This window comes from Pseudorca crassidens, chromosome 15 (assembly GCF_039906515.1).
Source record: "Pseudorca crassidens isolate mPseCra1 chromosome 15, mPseCra1.hap1, whole genome shotgun sequence".
Lineage (NCBI taxonomy): Eukaryota > Metazoa > Chordata > Mammalia > Artiodactyla > Delphinidae > Pseudorca > Pseudorca crassidens.
In genome coordinates, this window is record NC_090310.1 from 87,789,227 (window position 1) to 87,805,182 (window position 15,956).

Below are 15,956 nucleotides of genomic sequence, written 5' to 3' on the forward strand. Positions count from 1 at the left end.
TGAGCGGCCGCGGGCACCGGGCGGTCCCGGCGACGGGAAGCGCCCGCCCTAGGCGCAGCCCACCGCTGCGGGGACCCGCCCGCGGGCGCCCTCGCGAGTCCGCGCCGGCCACCCGCCCAGCACGGCGACTCGCCCTCGAGGCGCGGCCGCGGCCACCTTGCGGTCGCCAGACGTCAAGAGGCTCTCACCCGCCGGAAGCAGAAGTGCGTCAGAGCGGCCGGCCTTGCTCTCTGCGTAGAGTCGCGGGGGCGTGCGGGACCCGGAAGTACTCGCCAAGACCCCGCCCCACCCGCCAATAGCACTGCCGGGCGAGAAGGCCCTTCCTCTCTGCGCTCGCGCTCGTTGTGGTGCCACCAGGTAGGTCTCGCGGCCGCGGTCGGGGTCGGGGCCGGGGCCCGGGCTGGGTGGCGGCGCGGGGGCCTGGGTCGGGGCGGGGCGGGGACGGACTCGGGCGTGCGTGGGTCGGGGCCTGGGCGGGGTGGCGGCCCGGAGCCCGGGTCGGTGCGGGGCGGGGACGGACCCGAGCGCGCGGACACGGCCCGTCCTCACGGCGCTGCGGGGGGCTCCACAGACGCTCCCTCAACATGCAGAACGACGCCGGCGAGTTCGTGGACCTGTACGTGCCGCGGAAATGGTGAGCATCCTCCGCCCCGGTCCCTCCATCCCCCGCCGCCGCCACCGGCCGCCGAGCCCTCTCCCTGCCCCTCGCTCGCCGAGCCCCGTCCCCGCTCACTGCGCTCCCCCCGCAGCTCTGCCAGCAACCGCATCATAGGCGCCAAGGACCACGCGTCCATCCAGATGAACGTGGCCGAGGTGAGCCGGGCGGCGGGACGGCTTGTCCCCTGGGGAGGGGCGAGGTCTGGGCGGGCCTCACGTCGATTCGCAAACCCCAGGTTTAGACCGGAAGGCGTTTGGGTGCACCTCTTTGTGACCCCCATTCTTGATTCTCGATTCATAGGTTGACAAGGTGACAGGCAGGTTCAACGGCCAGTTTAAAACCTATGCCATCTGCGGGGCCATTCGCAGGATGGTGAGTGTTCCCCGGCCTCGCTCAGCGGGCCTTTGAACCGGAGTGGCATCTCCCTCCCTGTTCCCAACCTGAGCAGGTTCGTTGGCAGAAGAGACTGCAGCCTGCTGCACTGGACTGTGCTGGCTGCCAGCCCCTTCCTGGGGGTGGAAAAGGGTGCTCGGGGGCCCAAGAAAGGGCCCACCCTGAGAAAACAGGCAGGCGATGACCTTGGAGCTTCCCAGTTATCACAGCTCCTTCCAGCCCCAGGGGTCTGACCCCTGTACCGTCAGGGGTCTGCCTGATGCTAGCGTGTCTACCCTTGGTCGGTTTGGACGGCAGTGTGGCTGAACCTCTGGCCAGCAGGGCGCCTGGTCCCAATGTGCGTTCTCCCCTAGGGCGAGTCAGATGACTCCATTCTCCGACTGGCCAAGGCTGACGGCATTGTCTCAAAGTAAGAGGACTGGGGTTTGGGCACAGAGGCCCAGGATGTCTTTGGAGACTAGGTTTTAAAGTTCTTCCTTTTGTTCCAGGAACTTCTGACTGGAGAGGATCCTGGATGTGGAACGTGTGTTATAAATAAAGAGTGAAAACCTATCTGTTGTTTCACTTCTGTGCTTCGGGTGGGGGGAGGGAGGGTTCCTCTGTGCTCTGGAGGGTCGGGGCTGGCGTTTTGCTGTGATTGGAAGGGGCTGGCCGGCTGAAGGGCAGCCTATGACACGTTGCAAAACCAAATTTTACTTAAAGCACAAATACATTACTTTTTGCAAACAGATCCATGACACTTGACTAGACAGTGAGGTCAGATGGCCACTTAAGCGCTCATTTAAGGCCACAGCACCTCCTAGGCACTGAGGGCGTGGCCCCAGGCCCTTGGATACAGATGTCTGGGCTGGTTCTAGGCGGTGACATTTTAGGCTGGAGTTTAATGCCTTAAATACTGGCTTCATTTGAGTACCACACAGTGGCAGCTGTTGACATTAAAAAGGACGCAGTGCACTAAAGGGAAGGTTACAGACGGGTTTGGTGAATGACTAATTCTCACTACATGAACAGGTAAAGTTTCTGTATCAGCCATTCTAACATCTGTATAGACATTTCCAGGAAGATGTGTTCCTCAAGGCTGAATTGTAAACCAGGACATACATTTTGTAAGTCGGTCCCCTGCAGTGCCTGTAACAGGAGTGTCCTTGAGACGCTGTGTTGGCTGGACAGGTCACTTGCAGAAGGGTTGCCTGGGGCCTAGCAGCTTCATCCTTCCAGCCCTCCTTGGTGCACGTCAGGTGTGGGAGCCATCTTGGGGAAGACGGGGAAGAGGCACTCCTCAATAAATAAGGTCAGGATACAGACTGGGGCTTCACGCTCCGTCCTGCAGTTGTCCCCCTCTCCTCCCTTAGCCCAAGCGGCTGACTGAGGAAGCAGGAAGAGCCGCCAGCAGGGCGGGAGCCGCCGTCCTGCACCCCTGCTGGGGTCTCAAGTTGCTGGTGGTTGAGCGCTCTGATGAGGGCTGGCCTCTGTTCTGCAAAAGCACCGGTGCACACGCGTAGGATGCAGGGTGGGGCTGTCCCGGAGCCCCTCCAGTGACAAGCTTATGGGACAGCAGTAGGGAAGCAGCTTAATGGCCCAGCCAACACGGTCCTTTCTGAGAGCAGCTGACCCGTGAAGGAGAAGCTCCAGCCCACGGTCTTCAGTGTTTCTGGTTGGGCAGCAAGTGGATGAACTGGGCCATGTGTAGCATAGAGAAGCTGGCGTGCCGGGCACACACCTGCCCAGAAGGACAACGACCGGCCTTTGGGGTCGGCTTGGTGTGGCGGCTCCTCTGGCCCAGGCGGCTCCCACTTCCTGCCGGGAGGAAGAACGCTGGCCCGACCCTTGCGGGGAGGCAGGGCTGTGAAGGGGTCAGTCTCCTCCCCGCTGGAGGCTCAGGTGTGGTTCAAGTCACAACTTCAGCAGACGCCGTTTAACCGGCTTCTGTTCCCTCAGGAAAAAAGACCCAAAGAACCAAATCCTACACGACAGTAAACACGGTTTCTCCACAATATTGCCTAGGAAGATCAAGAGCCAGCAATCCAGTCATCCTGAAGGTCCCCAGTGTCGTGGGCAAGGGGCGGTCTTCCCGGTGAGACGGATCCTTGCGTGGGGTGGGCTAGTTCTGTGCCCAGAGGCCTGCTGGGGTGTGTGACCCCCAACAGGGCATCGGGACTTCACAGTGATGTGATCCTTGGAAGAACCGAAGTCTGAGAGTAAAAAAACGAGACTAAAACCAACCAGGGGTCTGCTATCCTTGGCTTCGGCTGACGCCAGAGCTGTGTGTGTGGATGTGGGTAGGTGGGTGCACACCCCCCGAGGGGGCTGTGCTGGGCTGGGAAGGAGCCGGGCCGAGGGGGGAGTGGGGATTCCACAGTGCGGTCTCCACGTCCGAAAACCCCAAACAGCTGAGATTAATGCCCCAACAGGTTCACGCTGGCAATCCAGCGCGTGCAGTGAGGTCTGGAGACCCAGATCTCCACAAGACACTAGTGCAGTGGCTACGATGGTAGCAGAAGGCTGGGTGATGCAAAGAGGAGAAAAGCTGTGAAGTCAGGATCCACCACCGCGCAGCATTAAGTCCTGATGCCAGACCAGGCACAGGAAAAAAAGAAACAACAAAGCCCCACATTTTGTTCACGGAGGAACGCAGCAGGGCTCTCCGAAATACTGCGGTGGTGTGGTGTGCTTTGGAATGGAAGCCATGTCCCTCCAGGGAAGCCAGGGCGTGGGGGAGCGGTGGCACCAGCCGGCGAGGGCCGCGCGTCCACACCCAGTGCCTGGAAATGCGCCCGCCGGCCCATGACGTGCCAGGAGCGCCCACAGGGGCCGGGCCACGCTAGAACTGCTGCGTGAGGCGTCGGTAATGAGGTAACACCTGGTTCTCGGGAAGGTAGAGAGCAAGTTCCAGGGCCACGAGCACCGTGAACTCAAACCCAATCAGATCCCGTCTGTTGAACCGAAACTTTTCTTCTAACTTCTGTGTTGAAGAAGACAGAGGGGTTGAGCTGCGGCCCCTCCTCCGGTTCCCGGCCAGGCGGCCAGGTGGCTGGGTCTGGGCGTGGGGGGTGGTCCTGCCTCCCGCAGCCGGGAGCGGGGGGATAGGGGCGTGCATACTCACATCGATGAGCTGCTTCACGTCGTTCTTGCGGAGGTCGCTGCTGATCTTGGCGGCCAGCAGCACGCAGGCGCCCGCACACAGCTTGCGGTTCTGCTTGTTGACCTTGCCCTGCAGGATCAGCTTCTCGAAGTACACATAGGCCATGGACACCGTCACGGGCTCCAGACCGCTCTCCTCAGACAGGTTCCACATCTCGCGTTTCAAACTGCGGGTTTACACGGGAGCCAAGGGCTTTGGGGCCAGGAAGCGCCCATGTCCCTGCTTGAGGGGTGTGCCTTTGGGCCACCAGAAAAGCGCCATTTCCTCCCAGAGGCTGTGGCCCGGCGCTAGGGCCCACGTCTTGGTGGGCGGGCAGCAGGCTGGTCTTGGTCTCCACTTGGCCCTCGGCTGGGCCCGCGGCACCCAACTGTCCTTAAGGGGACCCCCCGGAGGACAGAGTCCCCGTGCTCCTGTGGCAGTGAGGGGGCCGTGTGGGGAGGGAAGGTCAGTGCAAAGGCCCTGAGGTGCGGCCGTGCTGAGGCAGAGTCTGGACCTCTGGCTGTGGGGCCTCAACCTCGTCATCTATCAAGTGGGGACGGTCACAGGGCCCGGCTCAGGGGCTGTGGGCACCAGTGAGGAGGAGCCCTGCAGGTGTGGGCGGGTATGAGAAGCACCGAGGGCACCTGACCAAGAAGGCGGCAGGGGAGCTGCTGGCACTGGCCTGGCTGGATGGCGGGAGGGGCTGAGGAGGGGCGCGTCCCTCTCTCAAGCTCAGGGGTCTGCGTGGACCCGGCCTGGCGGCAGCGGGCTTGGGGACGCCCGCCTCGGCCCTCCTCACCTCCTGATTTTGCTCAGCGTCAGCTTGATGTGCGGGAACTTCTCCCGGAAGGTCTCGTTCATGTCCTTCTTGAGGTCGGAGGGCTTCACGTACTCTATCACTGTGGTCTGCGATGGATAAGGACCGTCCCCATGCAGCCCCAGGGGCGTCTGCACGCCACCTGGGCCTGCAACCGTGAGGCCCCGGGCCCGAGAGAACAATGCCAAGATGTGGGTGAGGCTGGGCCCAGGGCGCGTAGCTGCCCCCGCCCCCGGTGCCGGCCCGCAGCCCAGCCCTGGGCAGCGCCCCTACCATGTAGGACGCGAAGATGAGGACGCGCTTGTGCTTGCCGCAGGGCCACTGAGGGTCATCCAGGAGGTCAGGGTTGTACTCCAGGGCATCCCCCGCGTCGGCCCCTGCGAGCAGAGGGCAGCCCTGACCCACCACAAGCCCCGGTGAGTGGCTTGGCCAACCCCAGCCTAGTGCCAGGCAGCAGCTGTGCTGAGGGCGTCATCGTGGGACAAGGAGAGTGGGGTCAGGGGCTCCAGGTGTGGTCCCCCTCCTCGGGGGCCGGGGTCGGGGAGGACGTCCTGATGAGGAGGGGCCCCCGCCCAGAGCCATCGGTGGGTGCAGGTTCTCTGCGGCTGGGCTCAGGGGCAGCACAGGGCGTGCGCTCTGGGGCCCCCCTCCTGAGAGGCTGCGGCGGACCCGCTCCCCAGGCTTGGGCTGAGGACTATGGGCTTGGATGGGATGCACTGGGCCACCTGCCCTGCTCCCGGTCAGGGCCCTTGGGCTACCTAGTTCCGAGCCAGCTGGCGCTGCCCTGGGCGGCATGGGTTTGCATCTGGGCCCCAGCAGAGCGCGGGGGGCACTGGGCCGGGGCTGAGGTGGCGGGCCATGGCTGTCCGGCTTGAGCGTGACCAGGGCGTTGGTGGGGTACAGGAACTTGGCGTAAGACACAACCTGGCAGGCAGTGCATCGGGCTTAGCCCCGCCGCCCCGTCCAGGACCAGAGGTCCAGCCAGGTCCCTCCTGACCGCTGCAGCTCCCGCCGCCCAGGGCTGACGCTGCTCCCCGCTTGCAGGTTCCAGAACGCCCCGCCCCTCATCTGGGATCTGCAGCCGGAGCTCTTCCCTGCCTCGGGGGCCCCGACCTCCCATCGTCACCAGGCCCCCACGAGGCGACCGGCCTGTTTGGGCGTCTGCTCCTACCTTTCCATCCGCCCCCAGCTCGACGCCTTCCAACTGGAAAACCATCTCGGAAGACACGGAAACGCCGCCGGACGGATGCCTCTGCTTCTGGCTGTCCACCCTCAGGTCACTGCAACGCACGGGACGGGACAGAGCTGCCGGCCCCGCCCCCGACCTTGCGCAGGCGGGAGCTGAGCCCCAGGGGCCCACAGCGCCCCACCTCCACACCCTCGAGGCCCTGTAGCAGCCTCAGCAGGGGTCACGAGGACTCCCGCTATGAGAGCCATCTCTGTCTCAGCTCCTTCCTGGTCCCAGGCCCTTCCTGTTCAATCTCCCTGGTGGTGGGCCGGCCTCGGCTTCACCTCAAGTCACTTCTCAGGGGTGCGCCCTCCACCTGCAGCCACACCCTCGGGCACACAGGTCCCGATGCGCCGTCCCCACCCCGACAGCCATCTCCCTCTTCCCGGGGCTATGCGCTGGGCACAGCTGCCTGGCCTGGTCACGGGATGCACAGCAGTGTCCCGCCAGGAGGAACATCCCAGGCACCGACGTTTAGCAGCTCAAACGGGATAACGGTGCAGACGCGCCCCTCCCCGAGGACCAGGACCCAAACGGCCTTCGAGCTCTCAAGCAGCTTCGGCAGAAGCTGGTCTGCTGGCCCCGTGTGAGGCTGCGATGGTGTGGAGCTCCCGGCCGGTGGGGACCAGCCGCTCACCTGACACGCAGGCCTTCTCCATAGGGCAGGACCGAGAAGGCCGCACACAGGGACCGTTTGGCGCAGATGAGCACGATCCTGCGGGAAGGAGGGGGTCAGGGCAGGGCGGCAGGCGTTTCCCTTCCTGCCTAGACTCAGATGGGAACTGCCCCAGGCATCGGGGGACGCCCGGGATGGCGGTTCATACGAGAGAGGCCAGGCTGTGCAGACACCAGAGGCAGAGGCGCGTGCCCGAGGACGGCTGGTCAGGGAAGCCCATCCTCGGGCATCCCAGCAGGGCAGGGGCCTCACGGCATCAGAAAGCGCCCAGTTCCATGTTCCGAGACAAAGTGGCCCGAGAGGGGCCGCTGCGTGGGGCGCACAGCAGAGAGGATGGCCTTTCCTTCCTCTGGGCATGGCTCTGCCCAGCCCGGCCCCAGTTCAGCAGGGAGGACGACGGTGGAAGACCCCCTTCCCTGGCTGGGACCCTGGGCACCAAGGGTCCACTGAAGCCAGCCCGGCGCTCAGTCTGCCCGGGGCCTGCTCCTGGGCCAAGCCTGTCATGCTGGGGACCACGCTGGGGTTCCAGGACTGTCCGAGCTACAGCCACCGCAGGGAAGACGCAGCACTGCCCGACCAGGGCTGCCTGGTAGGTGCCTGGGCACGGCCTCCAGCAGGAAGGGGAGCGGTCTGGAGACGCTTTGGGTCAGGACGGTGGCCTCAAGGCCAGGAGGGCAGAGCGTGAGGGACACGGGGCACGAGGGACGGGGCTTCTACAGACGTAGGGCCTCGGAGGGCTGTGCTGGGCACTGGCTATCACTCTGCAGCCCCGTTCAGGGAAGCCAGATGCCCTCTGTGTTCCCTTCTCCCCCAGACACAGCCCACCACTCTGCCTGCTCCCACTGCGTTTCCAGCATCCCTGTGTTTTAGACTTCTACTCAAGGCTGCGGTGGCCGGGTGGCTCCTCGCCCGGACGTGCTGAGGACCCCAGCGTTTGGTGAATACGGAGGGAAGAGGGTGGGATGGGGAGAGGGTCCACTTCCGAAGGGACATGGGCTGGGCCGTGTGGGCGAGCAATTCCTTAGCGCGCTGAAGGAAGAAATGGCTGCTGACAAGGGCAGGACCCCGGACCCCACCGGGCACGAGGGAGGACCCGCTGGGCAGCCACAGGGCGGGGCTGGGCTGGCACACGCTGGTACCTGCTGTTCTTGGTGTCGTACTGCCTCATGTTCTTGATGAAGTGCGTCTTCTTCAGGCCTTTGTGTCTTGGGGATCCAGATGTATGTTTGGTTCTGCAGGTGAAAAGGAGGTCACTCTTCCCCTCCTGGGAGCCTCTCTGGCCCCAGGAGAAAGGACGGGGGTGCAAGCGGCAGGCAGGGCTCCTTACCTTTGAAGCGAGGCACATCCCACCGTGTCTTCCAGAAACTCGAGCGAGCAGCGCTGGGAGCCTACGCGCCTTCTGTAAAGAGGACACGGCAGGGCCTCAGGGTACTGTCCAGAAGCTGCCTCCTGCGCCCTCCTCCCAGAGGCCCAGCCTGCGTCTCAGGTCTCGACGGGGCCCCCAGGCCATGGGCCAGAAGCAGGTCTGCGGTGAGGCCTGAGTGTTGGGCAGGGCCACCCGAGGCCACAAGAACCTGAGGGGGACATGGCACCGGGAGGGATGGCTGGCCGGGCCCTGGTCTGCCCACCGCCTCTCGGAGCTCAGCCAGGGGTCCCGGGAAGGGGGCATGGTGGGGCTGCACAGGGTCCCGCGGTGGCTCTGCCACGTCCTGCCGACCCTCTCCCGCCCACCTCAGCGTGTAGTGCTGCCCCGGCCCAGGACACCTAGAAGCCTCTCCCCCTCGGCTGGGCCGCCCTCCCTGCACCAGCCCCCGCCCCCGGCCTCAGGGCCCTGGCAGGGGCTGTTCCCTCGGTCTGGAAACTTCTTTCTCCAGATCTTCCCGTGGCTACGTCCCCCTTGACTTGAGGCTCAGTTCACACGTGGCCCTCCCCCTCCCCAGGGCAGCAGCGGTCCTGGTATGCATGTCAGGGAGGTGTCTGCTTGGGCCTGTCGCCGGAAGCACAGTGGGCGTGCTGAGCTTGCGGTGCTCCCCCACCCTTGCCTCCTGCCTCTCAGCTCACCCCTGGGAGCATAAAGGAGCCAGAAACCCATCAACCCGCAGCCCCACCTCAGCATCGTCCAGGCCTGGCGGCCAGAACTCTTCCCAGACCAAAGCCCTGCCCAGGGACAGGGAGGAAAGCGCTTCTATTAGACCCACACAGAGGGGAGTCTGAACCCAGACATGTGGCTGCGTGGTCAGGAGGCCCCCTGGGCTGGGGAGATGGCCTCAGTGACTCCTCGGGAGGGGACACAAATGGTCTTAGGTCACGTCTGAGGCTGAAGGCCAGAGACCCCCAGGCGTGCTGGGTGGTCGGGGAGGAGTGTGTCCCGGTGACCACAAAAGGGAACCAAAGACCAGCTGCCCGATGACAGTCGGGGGCTGCCCCCAGCCCTCTGAGGTGCTGACAGTGCTGGGGTTGTCCCAGAGACAAACCGGGTGTTTGGTCTGGTTTAAAACCATCCCAGGAGGGGGCCTTACCAGCACCCAGCACACAGGGAGCTCGGGAGGGCAGCCTCCCACCTGGCACTGGGCCCAGAAACCCTGCACAGGCTGCACCCTCAGGTCAAGGTCACACACCCAGGTTCTTGCCACCAAGGCCACCAGCAGGGACCGCTCAGGACAAAGCCAAGAAGCCGGGCTCTGCTGCCCCACTCCTCCTGGGCTCAGGTCACCGTGGTTTACGAGATGGAGGAACACGGGTGTCACACTCAGCCTGGGCCGGGCAGGTGCCCAGGTGTCAACGGCAGCCGTTCCCTGAGGCTGAGCCTCGCTGCGGAGCCGCTCCCGGAAGCTGCAGCCTGCCCTGCTGCCGCCTTCCTTGCAGCATCTCACGGGACCCTCCCCCTGGCAGGACCCCTGGTGTCCAGACGACGCCTGGCACGGTCAGGCCAGGTGGGAAGGGGGCAGCAGGAGGGGCACGTCAGGCAGACACCCAGCACCCAAGGAGGCCTGGGGTAGGGGCTGGTGAGCACCGGCCCCACGGTGGGCGATGAGGCAGGCCCTGCCCTGAGAGGGCGCCCCACTGCAGGTGGACGTGCAGGACCCGTGCCGGGAAGCGAAGCCGGCCTGGTGGAGACGGGAACGCCCCAGACAGGTGTGCGTGTCCTGCCCCGCGGGGCTGGGCTCAGAGGTCCCGGGCAGCAGTCCCGCGTGGCTTTCTCAGGCTTGCTTCCTCAGGTAATTTCCCAGGTGAGGCCCGATGGCTCCTGCACGCCTGGGACCTCGCTTACAGGGCCCAGAAGCCAGCGGCAGTCTCCAAGGAGGCAGCCATGGGCCCTTGGGGGCCGGGCTGCCTGAGCTCTGGCCCAGCGCGCTCCAGGAGCCCTCTCTCACCCCACCGAGCGTCAACACCTGATCCCAGCTGGTTTCGTGCATCTCTATCTTTGTGGTTTTCTTCTACATTTTCTTCCCTGTAAGCATTTTATACGTAAACTCAATCCTCACAGCCCTCAGCGTACAGGTGGTGAAACTGAGGCACAGAGCTGGCGGGAGTTAGGGCTGGGAGCTGCGCCCTGCCCCCCGGCGCTGCCTCTGCCCCTGGATTCTGCCACCCGCCCCCATGCCGCCCTCCTGACCGCGTTGGGGGAGCTGGAATCAAGGCTGCTCCGTGCTCTCAGGGCTCCTTTCCTGAACTCGGCCTGTGTCCGCGTGATGCTATTTGGGTTTGGGTCCAGAGACAGGGACGACGCTGACGAGGGTACCCTGAATCCTGAGCACAGACCAGGCTGGCCAAGTGAGGGGCTGTTGCTTTCGAGCCTCCCACTTCCCACCTCCCACCCCAGAGGAGCTGGCCCCGCGGCCCGAGGGAGGCTGAGAGCCCCGCTGGGATGGGGACCCTCCGGGGGCCGCCAGGCAGCCGCGGGCTCGCTCGTCCCAGGACGGGGACTGGCGCCCGGCCCCTTCCGTAGGCGGCGCCCTTTCCAAACCCACTGCTGGCCGGTCGACCAAGGAGGCAGCCTCTCAGGAGTCCCGAGGCGGGACCTCCACGGTCTCCCACGTGGCCCTGGGAGGATGGCACCCCTGAGCACTCGCCACTCTGGAAACGGCTCAGAATCCCAACACTGACCACACGCTGGCCCGAGCCTGTAGGCACGACAGGAACGTTCCAGCAGCTCTACCCGAAACGACCCCCACTGGGAGCAATCCCGCCGTGGACTCCATTGGGAGCAGGCCCCTGGAAGCGGTGTGTGCAGGGCCCGGCTGAGGACCTGAGCGGGGACAGGCGGTGCCGCACCCCGGGTCCTGCTGGTCGGTGGTCAGGATGTGCACGCCTCTCCCTGTATGCCCGTTACTCTGTTTAAAAAGTGCTACAAACAAACTACAAAGAACAAAGTCTGGGCTCCTGCCGCCTCAGCTAACACCCTCCCACTCCCCGACGTGTGGGCACATGCAAGTCCCAGGGAGCCAGGAGGCCCTCCCGGCTAAGCCGTCCAAGGCACACGGGATGGTGTCCCCCCACATGGCGGCGACTGGCCCGAGGCCGCCTGCGCTGGACTCTGTAGGGAAGATGGGGTCGGGGGCACAGGGGACCACCCCACTGGCTCACGTTCACAGCTGCCCCTTTACAAACCGGTGGCCCATACTCGCCTTCCCCCAGAGACAGGCAGGAAGAGAAATCGCCACTTTTTTGACATTGTTTCCACTTGATAAACTCCTTCACTTTGTAACTGAAAAAATGGCCCAGCTGAGAAGAGAAGGGCTCCTGCCTAGTTGGGAGACCACTCAGTCCGAGCCAGGGGCCACATGCAGGGGCTGCTGTGCGTGGGCTCAGCCGGTCTGAGAACGGGCAGGCCGCTGACAGGGGCCAGCACGACGACACTGAACCCTCCCCTGGCAGGAGAGTGTGGGCAGGGGTCCTGTCCGGCCGGCCCACCGCTTCACTCGGGCCTGAGCACGGGGCCTGGCACATCACAGGCCGTCGTGCATCCTTGTTGAGTGAGTGGGTCGCCCTAGGTACCCTGTCTCACCAAGTCCCTGCCAGCTTCCCCGGGTGACAGGACCCACATGTGGTCCTGGGCCGGCCTCCATCTCAGCAAGGCCTCTGGACCCCCTCTAGGCTCCAACCTCGGTGACCACTTCCAGCCGTTTTCCAGCTGGAGAGCAAGAAACCCCCAAATCAGTGATGTGAACAGACTGCCAGACACTCCACCGAAATCGCTTTAACTTGGACAGGCGCTCGGCAGCCTCCAGAGCGCTAGGCGGCTCCTGGCTAAGACGGCAGCTAAAATCCCAGGCCCTTCCTCGGGGCCAACCCTGCGCAAGCCCTAGCCCTTCCGAATCGCAGGGGTTTCTGCTCCCAGCTAACCCGGCCACGCCCCCGGCTCACCTTCCCCCGTGTTAGTGCCCTGGACTAACGACTAATGACGACTGCTGGGGGTTGAACAGTGTCCCCAAAATATGCGAAGTCTTCACCCCTGTCACCTGTGACTACGAGCACAGCTGCAATAGGGTCTTCACAGGTGTGACCAAGTTAAGGTGAAGCCCTTAAGCTGGGCCCTGACCCGATGACCAGCTGGGTCAGGGTGTCCTTACAGGCAGAGAGAAACGCCAGGTGAAGACAGAGACACCAAGGAGAAGCTGTGTGAGGACGGAGTCAGAGACTGCAGGGTTGTGGCCACAAGCCCAGGACATCTAGGGGACCCTTACCCCCGAGCCCTCCCAGGAGCAAGGCCCTGCCCACGCCCTGACTCAGGCTGTAACTTCCAGGACTGTGAGAGGAGACCCTGCTGCTGCCTGAAGCCTCCAAGCCCCCACCCCCGGAGAGAGGAGGGCCAACATGACAGAGGAGGGCGCAGCGGTCTAGTGGGGCAGGAAGAGGACCTGCAAGCCTGTGTCTGACCCATCCGGAGAAGCCCAGAAACCGGGTAAGCGCTAGGTGACCGTGGTGTCGAAATGAAAGCAAAGTTCTAGGGAGGAAGGTAAGGATTCTGATGAGTCACTCACTGGCTTAGCAGCAACAGCCGCACCAGACTATGCCCTGAGCATGAAACACAAACTCCCCACCGTGGGCTGAGCTGTGAGCACACCCTGGGCAACCGGGATGTAACACAAGTCCTCACTCCCCGGGCCGGGCCACCGTCACCCTCGCTGAGCCCTGGCCACCCAGCAGACCTCACAACAGCCCCTCCGGCAGGTAGTACCTAACACAAACCCATCTCACAGAGAAGCAAACTGAGGCTCAGAGAGGCTGTGCCACCTGCTCTGAGTCCCAGAGCTCCTGAGAGGTGGAGCTGGAATTCCAACCAGGTCTGTCCCCAAAGCCTGGGTCAGACCACCACACTCATGACACAGACTTTGGGAAAAGACCCTCAGGATTCTCTCCATTCCCCAGAACAACTTAGCCTCGAAGTCCACAGCCTACAGCTGGCAGCCCCCTTGCTACTCAGCAGCGACTACCTGCGGCCCTGCCTCTGGGCCCAGGGAGCACAGAGAGAAACGGACAGTGCCCACCCCGGGAGCCTGCCATCTGTCAGGGGAGGGTCAGTGACTCTCAGATCCAAGGGCTGGGCCCTGTGCTCGGCAGCAGAAACCGAGGAGGGACAGAGTCTGGGGGGGCAGGTGCGGCCCTGCGACATCTGAACGGGGATTTGAAGGCCAAGTGGGAGGGAGGGGCAGGAGAGGGCTCCTTGCACAGGCCAGGCCAGGGGAGGAGGGACACAGGGACCGTGGAGGGTGCAGCGGGAACACCGAAGGGCACCTGACTTGTGCCACATCCCAGCCTGTTCTGTGTCCTCCAGAGCCTGGGCCCCTCGCACGCTCTTCAGAAGCAGCACAAGCACCATCAAGCCCCATGGCCAGGCAGGGCTCCTGGCTACAGGCGCTTCATCGCGTCCCCGCATTCGAAGGGCTTCGCGGGCCAGGCTGCTGGCCTGTCGGTTCACAGCGAGGGCCTGGCCCCCGACCAGGGCGCCTGAACTGTTTGCTGAATGACACACGGCTTGCCCAGCACCACACACAGGGCTGCGGGGCCGGGAGAGGAGGGCACAGCGCAGGCCTGGCTGTAGGTGAGCGGGACCCTCGAGGCCTCACACAGTGGACGTCCCTGCCACTCTGCCCTGGCGTGCGGAGTGACTCGAATGGGACCTGGCGTGAAGGGAGAACTGTCCTCGGGCTGATGGCTGCCAGGAGACAGGACCACTCCGTTGGAGTCTGCCGGCTGAGGAAAGCAGGCTTTGGGGCAGGGGGCACAGACTAGAAGGGCAGAGCTCAGGGGTGGGGGTGGCCCTGAGATGGGCTGAGGCGTTCCTAGAAATGAAATCAGGGCAGGGGGAGTGCCTGCGATCTGGGATGTGACTGGCCCGGGGGCCCTGAGCTCAGAGTGGACAAAGGAGGCAGGGGTAATGGGGGGGCCTCCAGTGACCAGTAGCTGTGGGATGGGGGGCTGGGAGGTCTGGCCTGGTGTGGGAGACTCTGGGGCTAGATGTCACAGTACAGGGAAGATCCCTGGCCCACATGGAGGGGGTCACCCAGTTTAGAGAACGAAGGGGAACCCAGAGGGGGTGTTTGTGAGTCCCTGTGCCAGCAGGACTGGTAACAGTGGGCTGGGGAGGGGGGTGTGTCTGGAGCTGACAGGGCTCTGTATCTGGGGGCTGATAAGGGCTGAGGGAACCCCAGACTCATGTTCAGGGGACCGACAAGATTGAGAGGACCCTGACCCCGTATTCAGGGGTGGCAGAATTAAGGGGACCATGACCCTTGAGTCTGGGGACTCACGGGGCCCGAGGAGACCCTAACATCCGTGTCCAGGGAGTTGACAGCTTGCAGATGACTCCCGACTCTGACATCTTAGGATGGTGGGGCCCAGTCAAGACTCCCTTCTGGGGCTGGCAAGGCGCAGGACACCCCAACCCTCTGTCCCTCACTGACAGGGCCCAGGACACCCCAACTGGTGTCTGGGGCTCACAGGGGATCAGGGCCACCTCCCGGTCTCCAAGTCCTACGCTGACAGGTCACTCAAACCCTGTGGCACGAGCTGACCCTGATCTTCTGTAGGTCACCTCAACCCCACATTATGAGCTGAGCCAGCCCAGGGCCACCTGCCACCCTGCTCACTGCGCTGATGGCCCCCAGGTCACCCCGACCCTGTGTCCCGGGCTGTCGGGCCCCCAGGCCACCTCAACTCCTTGCCTGGGCGACTCCACTGCCTCCAACCCTGAGCCCTGGGTGACTCCGCCAGGTGACCCCGACCCCCGCGGTGACCCAGCCCCAGGCCACCCCGCCGCCCCCCAGGCCCCAGGTGACCCGGGCCACACTCACCTCTGGCGCTGCCCGTCCAAACCCAGGCTCAGGCCGAGGCCCAAGCCGGCGGGCGCGGGCGCGGGGCTGAGCAGGCCCTGGGGCGCCGAGGCCCGGCCCGCGGGTCCCGGCAGGGGCAGGCCGGCGGGGGGGGCGGGCGGCGGCGGCGGCGGTGGCGGCGGCGGCGCGGGCGGCTCGCGGGCCTCGGTGGGCGGCGGCGGCGGCGGCGGGGGCTTCTCGCCGCCCGGGCCCAGGCTCGGGGGCCGCCCGTCCAGGGAGATGTTGTTGAGAAAGAAGAGCGCGGCCTGGCGGCGCCGCGAATCCCCTCGCCGCCGCAGCGCCTGCGGCGCGGCCCGGGCGGCGGGGCCGGGGGACTGGTCCGAAGACCCACCCGCCGCAGCCGCGGCCATCCTCCGACTGAGCCCGCCGCCCGCCCGCCACCGCCCTCCAGCTCGCGCATGCGCCCGCGCCCGCCGCCCATTGGCCGGGGCGCACCCGTATGCAAATATATCGCCGTCACGCCCGCCCATTGGCCAGCGCGGGGCGGGGGGGGGGAGCGACTCCCTTGGGTCCTAGAGCGGGTTCCGAGGCGGCCAAGGGGGAGCCGGGAGAAGCCCCGAGGCCTGGCTCTGGGCGAGCGGTGGAGGTGCCGCGGGTTCGAGTCCCTGACTCGGAAGTCGCGGCCCCGGGGCGCCAGTGCTCTGTTCCACTTGCTGGGCTGTGGCGTTCGTGGTCAGCGTTCTTAAAGCCTCGTCTTTAGGCTCCAGCGCACTTCCCCTCTTGGGGT

The 15,956-nt window shown here is 64.8% G+C and overlaps 2 protein-coding genes across 3 annotated transcripts; one reads left to right on the forward strand and one right to left on the reverse strand.

Annotated features, from left to right (window-relative positions):
- The first annotated feature begins 263 nt into the window (after window positions 1–263).
- Window positions 264–1,603, forward strand: RPS21 (ribosomal protein S21). Its single transcript, XM_067708673.1, has 6 exons — window positions 264–357; window positions 572–634; window positions 750–813; window positions 959–1,030; window positions 1,405–1,460; window positions 1,540–1,603. The coding sequence occupies exons 2-6, from the start codon at window positions 585–587 to the stop codon at window positions 1,547–1,549; spliced, it is 252 nt and encodes an 83-aa protein (XP_067564774.1). The 5' UTR covers window positions 264–357; window positions 572–584; the 3' UTR covers window positions 1,550–1,603.
- Window positions 1,604–1,724: 121 nt separating this feature from the next.
- CABLES2 (Cdk5 and Abl enzyme substrate 2) lies at window positions 1,725–15,830 on the reverse strand. 2 transcript variants are annotated; one of them, XM_067708661.1, is made up of 10 exons: window positions 15,191–15,830; window positions 8,221–8,292; window positions 8,033–8,125; window positions 6,855–6,932; window positions 6,161–6,269; window positions 5,748–5,913; window positions 5,263–5,366; window positions 4,972–5,078; window positions 4,155–4,359; window positions 1,725–4,013 (listed from the first exon to the last, which is right to left on the reverse strand). In XM_067708661.1, exons 1-10 carry the CDS (start codon window positions 15,697–15,699, stop codon window positions 3,873–3,875), a joined length of 1,584 nt encoding a protein of 527 aa, XP_067564762.1. In that variant the 5' UTR covers window positions 15,700–15,830; the 3' UTR covers window positions 1,725–3,872. The 2 variants fall into 2 exon arrangements, with proteins under 2 accessions (XP_067564762.1, XP_067564763.1); XM_067708662.1 differs by lacking the exon at window positions 5,748–5,913 and having other exon boundaries at window positions 5,263–5,385; window positions 15,191–15,592.
- Window positions 15,831–15,956: the final 126 nt, after the last annotated feature.